This window comes from Ursus maritimus, unplaced genomic scaffold, assembly GCF_017311325.1.
Source record: "Ursus maritimus isolate PB19 unplaced genomic scaffold, ASM1731132v1 scaffold_9, whole genome shotgun sequence".
In the NCBI taxonomy this organism is placed as follows: domain Eukaryota; kingdom Metazoa; phylum Chordata; class Mammalia; order Carnivora; family Ursidae; genus Ursus; species Ursus maritimus.
In genome coordinates, this window is record NW_024427107.1 from 20,493,834 (window position 1) to 20,506,874 (window position 13,041).

The following is a 13,041-nucleotide window of genomic DNA, read 5'->3' on the forward strand; positions in this document are numbered from 1 at the left end:
AGGTATTGCTATGCACTTTCTGCTGAAAGAAACTCTGAGCTTCCCCCACTTACTGCTTCTACAGCATTACAGAAGAGCTGTATTGTCGAGCCCTGCACTAACCTCTAAGTTCCAGGGTTCATTATCAAAGATGATTATAGAATTAGGATGTTTCCCTGGTGAAGGGCATGGAGGTTTAAAAAATCGTATCTGTCTTACAGGAATGGAGTGGCTGCCAAGACATCAAAGTGAAAGAAATCAAGGAAGCTAAGTGCTCAGAAGGGCGGACGGAGCCCGGCTCTAAGGGCGCGCTGGGCCTCAGCCTTCCCAATTGCTGCTTTCAGTCCTAGCCCTGCCCCTGGGCCAGGCTCCACTGACTCAGCAGTGTTCAAGACTATAGCAAGGGGGTGCTGCTCTCTTCTCTCCCCATCCACACCTAGTCCCCCAAGACAGTGACACATCAACTATCCACTTGCAAAACAAATTTCAAGACAAATTAGTGAACCAGTTTAAGTAGAAAGGCCGATGCAGCTTCTTTACTTGTTAACCAATCATGACTTAAAAAGATCTGAAGTCCAGGGCTGTTCCCAGGGATTAGAGAGCGAGTTGATAATGCAGGGTGAAGTCTTGGATCATTAACCCAGCCTGTCACCCATCCCCAGGAAACATCTTATGCCAAACCATTATGTCAGAAATAACTCTTAAAAAAAAAAAAATTCTTTAACATTAACCAGAAGGTTCGGTTGACGAGAAAGAGAGGTACGATGATCTTCATTGGGTTTGAAAACCAAACGCTGATCTTAAAGAGAGAGAAAGGTAAATGGGAACTAATTTAATGAAGTCTATCCTGACAAAGCCAGTTTCAAGGAAGTGATTATCAATTTAGGCATCTTCTATTAACAGGGTCAGCAAACTACAGCTGGCCTGTGGGCTGAATCCTGCCCGCCACCTGTTTTCCTATGGCCCCTAAGCTAAGAATGGATTGACATTTTTTAATAATTGGAAAAAAAAAAAAAAGCATTTTGTGACACACGAAAACTGTACAGAATCCAAATATCAGTGTCTCTCAGTAAAGTTTTATTAGAACACAGCGCTCTCATCTGTTTGCACAGTGTCTGTGGCTGTTTTTGCACCACAGTGACACAGACTGGATGGTCTGCAGGGCCTAAAATACTTACCACTTGGCCCTTTACAAAAAAGGTCAGCCTACCCTGGGTCGCTGACAATGTCAATCGCTGCTAGACAGGAGTTTCTGGAACAGGGAGCTTCAGTGAGAATTAACTCTGTCTCCGAGTAACAAAAACAGAGGAGGAGGCTTATTTTTATCCCATCACCTGAGGCCTCCAAGTGCCCCTGTGAAAATCCCTGATGGATACGGCTTAGTACACCTGAGAGAACACATTGCACAACTTACCTGCTCACTAGGCTCAAAGCTCATCTCCTCCTTCTCAGTTTTCATAGCTATTAATTTTGTGTTACTGGCAGGGTCTGTCTTACTGTCCAGTCGCTCAAGTTTGGGGGTTATTTCTGGTAAACCAATATCTTTAGTATCATCTTTATCTAGCAAGTAGCGAAGTAGTGCATTCTCTTTCTTCTTGGGGCTCACGGGCTCCTGTTTAATAGTCACTTCTGAGCCGGGAGCTGTGCTGTTGGCCTCCTGGCTCAGCTCTTTGCCTGTGGCTTCTGCTGTTAACTTGGCCAAGTCCACAGGGGAGCTGCTGTCCTGCAGGAGTCTGTGCAAAATCTTATGCTTCTCCTTGAGCGAGGTTCCGTGGGTCGAGCCAGAACCAGGCAGGCTCGCTGTGGAGTCCTTGTTTGTGTCCGACAGGGAGCTGGACAAGGGCGAAGGCTCCATCTGGTCAGATTTGGTGGTCAACAGCTGGAGGAGTTTGGTCTGTCCTTTGCTGTCATGCAGCCGATTCTGTCCATCAGCTCTCTCAGCGCTCACAGCCTGGGGCATGTTGGAATCGTTCGTTTCCTTTTGCTCTCCGGGATGGCAGCTGCTCTCCGCTTGACCAGTTGTACCTTCAGATGGCTCCCCATAAAGTCCAAAACAGTCTTTGGAGTCTAAGCTTCCCATCTTGCTGAGTGGGGGAGGATTCATATTAACGGGGGAGTTTTGCAAATTGCCCATTTTTAGGTCTGGTGAAGCCAACGACGACCCCAGTGAGACCCCGTGCCCCTCGCTGAGGGCCTGAAGTGCGTTGAGGGAACTGTTGGTGTAGCTATGGCTATTTCCTGTGCTGCTGCAAACTCCTACAGGGGAATGCAAGCTTCCTGCAGGGGAAAACTGACTGGGTGGGATTCGAGGGCTGCCGGCCACTCCGGGGCTCATGCGATGCCGCGGTGAAAGCATGGAGTTGGGCTGTCCCGGGTTCATGCCAGGGCTGCTCTGTGAGGGACTGTTCATTTTGAGTGCATAGTTACTACCCTGAGGAGTGGTTGCCTGCATGCTCGACACATGGTTCATTCCCCCGGAACCACCAAATCTGCCCATGGGCATGCCCATCTGTTCCTTCGGGCCATTGATGGGAAAATTTATATTGCTACCGAGGGTCATGTCCTGACCTGGGTTCCCACTGCACATGGCCTGATGGGCAGGGCTGCTAGAGCTAATTGGATTCAATGGCTTCCCCATCGCTTGTCCAGTCAGATCCGGATTCATTACACACACATTCTGCTCTCTGCACGATGAGGAAAGAAATATAAAAGGAAAAACATTTAGCAAATTGTTATTAATTTTAAAAAATGAGATGGCCTCTTTTCTTTAGAAGAACAGACTATATTTAAAGGACAGATAATACTTGGATGAAACAATCCGCAATTATGGACAAGACTGAACATGCGTAATTTTGGACCAAGAGGGATGTTTTTCAGTCAACTCATTAAGACGTCTGCGGTTTTACAGAGGAGGTGTCTTTAAATGTGACGATACTGTATTGAAATTGTAGTTACAAGACAAGACATTAGAGGGGTTCCAATTACATAATATTATCTTTCTTGTTACATGGTATATTATCATGAATAACTGAGAGCTTGCACCATCTTAAAGGAAGGACCCTAACAAGGAGAGCTGTCTTCAATTGTTTGCCAGATTACAATTCCTAACAAGAGACCCATCTGTAAGCCCAGGGAGCTCTGAGGTTTACCACTTGGCTCAAGATGGACAGCAAATTTAGGGGGGAGAGGGGGAAACTCGCCCCTAACTGCAAGTTCTAGAGCCAGTAAAGTTATCAAAAATATTTAGAATTAGATCACCTTGTCTAACAGATCCCCTTGCAGGTCAAAGCTAGAGTTTCCAACACAGACAACATGGGACAGAACTTCAGAGTGACCTTGCTCTGTGATCTTATTCCCCAACGCCCAGACAACTCCAATCCACTCCCTTACTGGTGACTAAAAGCAGGTTTTCTGGGCTAGATGAGTTTCCAAGCCCTATGAGCTTTAATTTACAGCCTTGGCAGTCACTTGTGAGTTGCCACATGTGTTCACAAATCCAAACAAAACAGGTTTCACAAACTGTTAAACATCAGCTTTCACTTAGGGGGGTGAAATTTGGCACATCTGTAATCACTTTCAAATTGTTTCAGTTTGAGGTCAGATTTATTAACAGTTGGCAAACAGGGCTGCCTGATTTTTTTATTCCTAAATCAGAAAGTATATAACCGAGAAATGTAATAAAAGGGGACTCTTTAACCAGAGCAACTTTATATATCTTCTGATAGTAGCTCGTAAAGTTTTATATAGCACATACATAAATATTTATATAACTCGAAATGTAATCATTTTCCTAAATTTGTGCTCTAAAACAGTGTAGTTTATGACATTTATGTTAAAATCAACATTCAATTTTCTGTACTGTCATTTTTTAATGGAAATGTTTATTACCTTTCAATTGAAAGGCTAATGTCAAGAAGTTAATTTAAAACTGAGGGGGGAAAAAATCTAAAATATTCCCTTTAAGTATATATATTTGGGAGGTTCAGATTTCCACACACAGGAGCAGAAGTCCCGCTGGTGGCTTCACTAATTCTGCACCACGTGTGTCACCACTGGGAATGGACCAACTTCCCTTCCCCGATGTGACAGGTGGTCCCACTGGAGCAAAGGGAGTGCTCGCCTGTGTTCTTCCAGCTGGGTTTCTAAAATTCACTAGTATTAAGGCGCAAATTCAAAGTAGAGCTCTACTTTGCCAGTATCCTAAGTTGTCTTCTAGCCAAAAGTTAATAGCAACTTAAATTTGTATTTTACCTGCCTGGGGCTGATGAACAAAAATGTCTAACAAGGCTGAAAAGCTCTAGGGGGATCTGTTGCTTTGTACCATTTCCTCTTGATTTGGGGAAGGGAAAATGATTTCTTATAACGAGGATTACCTGTGAAGCATATGTAACGATATTACAAGCTGAGGTTCATTAGTAGTCTGAGAACGGATGAGTTTGCTCTTCGTTTGTGCAGCAACAAGAGTGCCATCGGACAAGGAAAAACGATAGATTTGACTGAACGCCAGTCCTTGTCTCAGCACTGTAGGCAAGCAAACAGAATGCGTGTTTAGGGGAAAAAAAAAAATCAGAGAGTGGGGGCGGGATAAGACATAATAGTAATAAACTTCATTTTCATATTTTCCTACCAGCAATGTTAACAAGAGTTGTAAGTACTATTTCATGACATTGAAACATTTTAGCATTTAAAAAGCACATTTATTTTTTACTCAAAATACGAATAAATTTAATGTATTTTTTTTTTTTAATAAGGCTTGGACCCGTGAACTACGTTCTTTTTAAAATCTTTCGAACCATGGTGAAAAAGAGTGTAAACCATTTATTCGTGCAAAACTAGCTTTACAATGATTTGTTTAAAATACCAGAAAATAATACAATGCATGAACATGATACCTTTAAATTATACAATTTGCCTTTAATTTCCTTTTAAACTAATAAAAACATTACAGTAAAATGTATGACATTAGATATATTCTCCAACTATTCATCTTGAGGTTATTACTGTTCATCATCCCCTAATACTATCCTCCATTCTGTTTCTCAGTGTGTAAGAAGTATTATTTCTGTGGATAGGACAACAGGAAGTAAAAGATAAACAGTTAGAAAAATCTTTCCAGAAGAGAAAAAGGCTAAACAGAAAACTGAAACGATAAAAGTATAATTAGTTTAATTTCTGGATAAAGAATCTGATGTTTCTATTTTCAAGACAGGAGTCTTGAAATGTAACAAATCAACGAGATTAAAATAATTTCTCTTAAAATTTCAGATTTATCTTTTAAAACAACTATATTTTAAAGCTGTCAAATACTGCCTATTAAAAAAAGAACATTTTTATTTTTTTTTATTTTTTATTTTTTATTTTTTTTAAAGATTTTATTTATTTATTCGACAGACAGAGAGACAGCCAGCGAGAGAGGGAACACAAGCAGGGGGAGTGGGAGAGGAAGCAGCAGGCTCACAGCAGAGGAGCCTGATGTGGGGCTCGATCCCATAACGCCAGGATCACGCCCTGAGCCGAAGGCAGACGCTTAACCGCTGTGCCACCCAGGCGCCCCAAAAAAAGAACATTATTTTTAAAAAGAACATTTTGATTCAGAAAAAAAGTAGCCATATAATGTAGTTACCCTCTTAAACCATTTTAAGAAGACTACCATGTTTTTATCACATAATCCTCTACACAAATATTGTCAGTTGAATAGTTAGCCCCACGAATAGCCAGCTAGAGCACATTCACGATTCCACAAAACTGCCACAGTGTGAGTGAATGAGGGAGTCACTGACACACAATATAGATTCTGGTTTTTCTTGGTAAAAGTTCACTGTGAACAATTTCCCTCAGGAAAGCCCCTCTACAGTTTCAGTTACGTGTAGTATTTAGGTATTTCTGCCATCAACTGTTGCCTGAAGGTACTCAGAAGTGGCAGTCCTGGAAATGAATTACTGTACGTATGTGTATCTTGCTTTGCACAATGAGTAGGTTCCTACAAGGCAGAATAAATTCAGTATTTATAATGGGACTCCTATTTTGAATAGCTTACAATTTTGGAATTTCATCTGGGATCACTTAGGATTTTCTATTTCCATTCAGTCTACGTCAAACATCTCTACTTAATTAGATATGTTTAAGCTTGCACCTGATTCATTTAGGAAGCTCTTCCATTTAAACACAAACTCTCAGATTTTTACTCAGTGTGACCGATTACCTTCGATCTTACCTACTTCAGACGTTTGGATGCAGGATATTTCGTACATTTGGTAGTTTCCCTTCAGTGGTTCCCGCCTTTTTAAGCCTACCACAGTGCCTCGTACATTTCTATAAACCCTTTTATAAGGAATCAGGAAGCCACAGAATTGAGTGTAGGGCACTGCTGCTCACGGCTCAAGGACACTGAACGTGTTTGCTCATGGTGATTTCTTATTCATATTTCTTATTCTTACTATTTTTTATTTTTTTAAAGAATTTTTATTTATTTGAGTGAGAGAGAGGGCGCAAGTGTTGAGGTGGGGGAGAGGGAGGGAGAGGGAGAAGCAACTCCTCACTGAGCTTGGGGCTTGATCCCACAACCCTGAGATCATGACCTGAGTCAAATGCTTAATCGACTGAGACACCCAGGTGCCCCTGTTGTTACTATTTTTTTTTTTTTGAAAGATTTGAGAGAGAGAGAAAGAGAGAGAGAGAGAGATGGAGGGAGGTGGGGAAGGGCAGAGGGAGAGGGCGAGAGAATCTGAAGTAGGCTCCACGCCCCAGCACGGCACGGGTCCGGCTCGGGGCTCAATATCATGACCCCGAGATCAAGATCATGAGCCGAAATCAAGAGTCGGAGGCTTAACCAACTGAATCACCCAGGCACCCCCACTGTTATTATTTTTTAAATGTTAAACCAGAGCTAGTGAAACAGTAGGTTAAACACTGATTTCTGCCAAATATAGAATCTTTACTTCCTCTGATTCTTTCCAACATAAAGAAAAATGCTGAAAGGCACAAATTGCTGGATTATGTACTTACTTCTAAGAAGGATAGATAAGATGAAAAAGAGGAATAAGATGAGGAAAAAAAAAGGGGTTGGGAAGAGAGGTCATCTACTACGATTTGTACTTTTTCCCAAGCGATCCTAAAGCACAGAGGTTAAGCATATAAACACTGCCAGTAAAATGCGAAGGTCCCAGATGCACAGTAATGTAAGATGACAAACTAAAACTCTGTTTTCAATGAGGAGTTAGGACTTTTTTCTGCCAAAACGCAGACAATTTGCCAAACCGAGTTACAAGGCACCCTCTGCTGGCCCCCACCCGTCACAGGCACTGAGGCCCCTCCCTGGCGCATCCAGGCCTCCTATGCAGGTGCACGCTGCCAGGACGGACAGCATCCGTGAGAGGAAGACCACAAAGCCAGGAGAAGAAGACGTGTCTCCCTCCCCCACTTAGTTCTTAATAAGTGCTAAGGAAAGGCAGTTTTTCTTTGTTCTCACCAATATGACAAAAAACCAGAACGCACTTGAGGAAATGTGATTCTGTGCAAAGAACTCTAGGAGCAGCACAGCAGAGGGACGGCCAAGATGCGCTCCGATTAAACTCCAGGGCTGGCAAGCCAGTCATTTCACCTGCTTCAGCCTCCCCATCTATAGCTTGAGTCCTAACACCTACCTCACAGGTGTGCTGAGGATCAACAAGATACTGTAAAGAAGGAAGATGCTGGACAAAGACCAGGTGTTCAGTAAGGGCTGCTATTATTACTGACATAGGACTTCAAAGTCCTGGTTTAGTCCTAGCTGTCTTGTTAATTAACTGTCAGTCAAGCTGTCCAGTGACCGCAGACAAGTCACGTCATTTCTTTGGGCCTTCTAGAAACAGGCTTCAGTGGTCATCATCTGGAAGGAGGCCTCAGGATCCCACTGTTACCTCTACTAGGAATTCAGCTCTCTTGCAAATTTCATTTCATTCTATTTCCAGATTTTCTTTATGGTTCAGAGATTTCTTTTGATATTAAATGGCACCTTATTTTGTAGTCTTATATATACAGAAGGCTTAGGATCAGAGAAAATGACCTCTTTCCCTTCCCTTTCTTCTGTTTTCATGAAATTATCTCCTATTTATCTTATTCTTCTGTCCTACAGGTTCTATGAAATTTTCCTTTAGATGGCGACATTTTCTGGGCCAGCCGATGCAACTACGTATGAACACAAGTCAACAGCTCCAAGTTTCCTGAGGTGAACTTCAGGATCACGGTTTCAGAGAAAGCTCCCACAGGAAGCAGTAAGACAGCAATATCAACTTCAAGAGAAATACCACGTGGAGTTACTTACCTTCATGATGATGCCTCTTGGCGTAGGACACGGACTCCCCTTCGTGCTGTGCGTGGAACTTCTGAATGCACCTTCTCACCAGGTCCTCCCAGCCCGGCTTCATGGCTGCCCTCATGGTGCTAGTATCCAGCGAAGTGATCTTGCCTAGTAAGTAACAGCAAGCATTACACCTACACACTCATCTATTATTTATGGACGTGATTAACATTTTAAAAGATAAAAATTTATTTAGAATAGGTAGCGCAAGGACACGGGCCAAAAGGGCAGACAGTGAAAAGAAGTGTCCCTCCCTCTCCTTCCTGCAGCTCTAGGGCGCTTCTCTGCCCTAGCACCCGTCACTATCCCCGGCTTCTTCGCAGTCTTCTAAGCACAGTCCTTGCCTTACAAATATGTAGATATTCTCAAATGATTTCTTTGGAAAGAAAATGTACCTTGGAGATCCTGGCGCGTAGTAAAACTTTCTGATGAGGGAAGAACTGGTCTTTCCTTCATAGGAACTCTTCTTGCCACACAAATCAAGCAGGACTGCAAATCTTCAATCACATACATTTATGGTTACCATAGGCGGCTTTTTCAGCGGTTCACACAAACTCAAATGTATTTGTGACAACACGACCTTGTCAATCAGTGCCAGGAGGGAATGACAACATACTAGATGCCTCTGCTTCTCACCGGCTCCACTGCCTCCCCGCCCGAGTGGGAAGCAGCTGGGGGACAGGGCTGGGTGTGCTGTGTAGGACGAGCTGGGGGAGGCTGGGCGAACCTGCTGGGGCCACACGAGACTCTCGCTGCACAAGTCCACCCACCAGAGCAGCTTCGCCATCTGAAACTGCCTCCCTGGGGACGGTGGGGGAGCAAGTAATGCCTTCTTATTCGATGGCCGATAGTGACAACCAGCTGAATTCAACATCAAGTGCACAAATGATGAACACTAAAATCCAATACTCGGCTCTGTCGAGGGGCTGCTGCTTGAGTTTTGGGTGCACTACGCTCCAGGAACACCAGATAACTGTCTACCCAACTACGTAAGGAGCCCTAGAATGGCAATATGCAATTTAAAACGAAGAAAGCAACTGAGTCTAGAGGTGAATTCGGAGAACAAATCTTGGAGAGTGTAGCATGTGCCAGAGCCCCTGCATGACGGATTAGAATCTCAGCCCTGGCGAGTTTCTCAGAGCCAATGCGAAGCCTTTATTCCTTACCCACTTCGACTGTTTTATTCATCCATGTTCACTTCTAGAGAACAGGGAAATGTTTTATTTATCTTTGTAACATGCAGAGCACATTGTGTAGCTTTTTCAATTTCAAAAATGCTGGGAAAAAAATGTTAAAAAAACAGTCTTCATATCTTATGTCACTGATTGATGATTGTTCAAGTCTGGGAAAGAGTTTCTTTAAATATATCCAGTAATAGTGGGTATCCCAAATTTAAATGTAATCTTCATTCTCAGCATAACAAAAAGCTAAATTTCTGAGCACTTACTATGAGGTAGACATCTTTTTTAGCTGCTATGGAGGGAGGCTACCAATTCATTCAGTCCTTGGGACACCTCTATGGGGCAGGTACTGGTGTTATCTCCACTTAACACAGGAGGAAACCACAGCACAGAGTTTCAGTAAGTTGCCCAACACCATGCAGAGCTGGGGAAGCCAGGATTCGAGCCTGAGCGCACCATGGCTCAGAAACCCCACTCTCCTGCCATACTGTGTCAACATCTAGAACCAGACTTTAAATGTACAAAAATGTTTAAATATACAGCACAAAACCACAAATTAGATCAGCTATATCTTTTTTATTCCACTTTAGAACAGTATCCTAGATGGGTGAATTGGCAGCACTTAGTGTGTTGCATAAAAAGAGAAGAAATCCCTCAACATTGCATACTTACGTAAAACTTAATTTTGAAAAATTATGTCATCTATGGGAGCTCCATTACTTTTCAATAAAATTTACAGATTACTTCCATATTTTTTTTAAAAAAGGATGAATTACAGATCTTCTTCAACTTACAATGGGGTCATGTCTTGATAAACCTATTTTTTTAAAGATTTATTTATTTATTTGAGAGAGAGCAGAAGCAGGGGAAGGGGCAGAGGGAGAAGGAGACAAGCAGACTCCTCACTGAGTGTGGAGTGTGACATGGGGCTTGATCCCAGGATCCCGAGATCATGACCCGTGCTGAAGTCAGGAGTCAGACACTCAACCAGCTGAGCCACCCAGGCACCCCCCACCCCTGGATAAACCTATTTTAAGATGAAAATATTGTAAGGTGAAAACGCATTTAATACACCTATCCCACCAAACATCGTAACTTAGCCAAGCCTACCTTCAATGCGCTCGAACATACTAGTCTACAGTTGAGCAACATCATCTCACACAGAGACTGTGTTTTAAAAAAGTGCTGACCATCTCATGTAATTTACTAAATACTGCAGTGAAAGTGAACAACAGAATGGATGCATGGGTACAGAATGGTTCTAAGTGTATCGGTTGTTCATCCTTGGATCGCACGGCTGACTGGGAGCTGTGGCTCACTGTCACTGCCCAGCATCCTGAGAGAAGACTGTAGGCATATCGCTAGCCCAGGAAAAGATCCAAAATAAAAAATTCAAAGTATGGTGTATACTGACTGTGTATGGCTTTCGCAGACTCGTAATGTCAAAAAAAAAAAGCAAGTCAAACCATTGTTAAGCTGGGGACATTCTGGAGTATTTAGTGCCAAACATGGTTCAGGCCTATTCCTTTAATCCTTACTACATTCTGCTACTGGGATTGTTGACTTCACTTGATAAGAGAAGAGAGTAAACTGATGCTCAGAGAGGTCAAAAAACTCGCCCAAAGCCAGAGCTGGTAAGTGGCTGAATTAGGAGCTGGCGTGTCTGACGATAAAGCCCAGGAGACTCTCATCCGCCAGTGCTCCTCTGCGCTTTCTCTTCTACTCCGCCTGCAGAATGCACTCCTCAGCACTGCCTCGTAGGGAGAGTGACACTCAATGGCACGGAATGGCTTGCTTGGAGGGCACAGCGGTGGACACTACAGCAGCAGCTCTTTAAGGGGAAGGGCCTGCGAACTTAAGAGCCTGAAATCCTCTCCATCACTCACTCCCATCTCCACCCTCTCTTACGTATCATTCTGTTACACCATATTCTGGACCCTGCATCCGTGGATATACGGAATCCATTAACCCTCGGGAAGTATACGAAAGACATTGTTTGTACTTATGCAGTTTTCTAGGTCTGTGGCTTGTGGCTTGCAGTAGACATTCAGAGGAGCCTTGGATCCCTGGGAAGCTTAACCACTAACAGAGCTTCTCCAGTAGGGTAGCCACTAGTGCCTGTGTACATGTAAACTTAATCAAATAGAAAATCCAGTCCCCCAATTGCAGTATTGAAATTTCAAGTGCTCAAAAGCCACACGCACCAGTGGGGCCTGCACTGGACATGGATGACATATAATACTGCCATCACTGCAGAACATTCTACTGGACAGTGCTATTTTGAAGACTTAAAATTGAACTTATGGGACGCCTGGGTGGCTCAGTCAGTTGGGTGGCTCTGCTTTCAGCTCAGCTTGGGTCATGATCCCAGGGTCCTGCGATCGAGTCCCGCAGCGAGACCCGAATCGGGCTCCTTGCTCAGCGGGAAGCCTATTTCTCCCTCTGCCTGCCCCTTCCCCCTGCTTGTGCTCTCTCTCTTTCTCTCTGACAAATAAATAAAATCTTTAAAATTGAATTTATCCCCAAAATTAAGTAGGTTAGAAAGAATGAAGAAACCGCTTCTAAATTTTTCTAAATTTTCCTTTGTGCGGCCACTCATTTTCGATAATTAAGAATGAAGAAAGTAGCAGAAGAATAAATACACAGATACATCTAGAACAGCCTACAGATGTTGCCCTACCTTCTCCTTCTTCTTTGATGGACTTTGGTTGAGAGACAGCAAAGCACTGCATAGTTTCATATTTCTGGTGTGCTTCCTGGTTATCGTGACCTTCCTCTTCTGACTCAGGTAAAGGCTTTACCAGCATCCGACAGTTGAAGGTATGGCTGTTCCGTCTAGGAGGCTCGCCAGACCAGGATCCCCCATTCACTGAGGGAGGCAAAAGCAATCCAACAATTACAAAGAAACCGGTTTATCAAAATGATGCTAATGTTCTAACAATTTGGGAAAATGCTTGGGATTTTCAAAATAACTTCCATATCTCTTACTCTTCACCCTGACTCCTTCCCTTCAAGTTCAGGCCTTGTTAATTATTATTAGAACACTGTTCTTCATTTTTGGGTTTTCCTTACTCTGGTTTCTTGGAAATTAGGTCAACCTTAGATGTGTTACCCCCTACTCAAAAATCTGGAACTGGCACCAACTGCAGCATGCACTAAGTTCTCTAAAAGGATTTGGACTTGATGTCGTCAGGGACACGAAGGCTATCCGAAGTGAAGAATCGAATGTCACTAACCAGCCCCACCTTATCCATCTAACCAGATCTTCCACACAGGCCGGCCGGCACAAGCCTCCCCCACCATCCTCCACACCTGGTCCCACACGGACACCGGTGCTCCTGCCACCTTATCTCAAGTGTCCGGCTGCCGCTACCCCTCCCAGCCCAATGTACCCTGCTCTGAGGCTAAGATCCCCACACTGCCTCCTCTCCCAGATCTTTCTTTTGTAGAATTTTACAGAAATGTTGGTGTGTATTCTGTAACCTGGCTGTTGTTGAATTACTCTATTTTGTTTCAGGCACATTTCCTCAATTAGTCTGAAAA

At 43.3% G+C, this 13,041-nt stretch overlaps 1 protein-coding gene across 6 annotated transcripts in view; it reads right to left on the reverse strand.

Annotated features, from left to right (window-relative positions):
• The window catches only part of NCOA2 (nuclear receptor coactivator 2), a 282,394-nt gene that overhangs the window by 41,455 nt on the left and 227,898 nt on the right, over window positions 1–13,041 (reverse strand). For all 6 annotated transcript variants that reach the window (XM_040625584.1, XM_040625583.1, XM_040625579.1 and 3 more), the window contains 5 exons: window positions 12,179–12,367; window positions 8,713–8,814; window positions 8,282–8,425; window positions 4,353–4,500; window positions 1,394–2,663 (listed from right to left, as the gene is read on the reverse strand). In XM_040625584.1, the coding sequence (XP_040481518.1) occupies window positions 1,394–2,663; window positions 4,353–4,500; window positions 8,282–8,425; window positions 8,713–8,814; window positions 12,179–12,367 (1,853 nt within the window). The remainder of the gene's footprint in view (window positions 1–1,393; window positions 2,664–4,352; window positions 4,501–8,281; window positions 8,426–8,712; window positions 8,815–12,178; window positions 12,368–13,041) is intronic.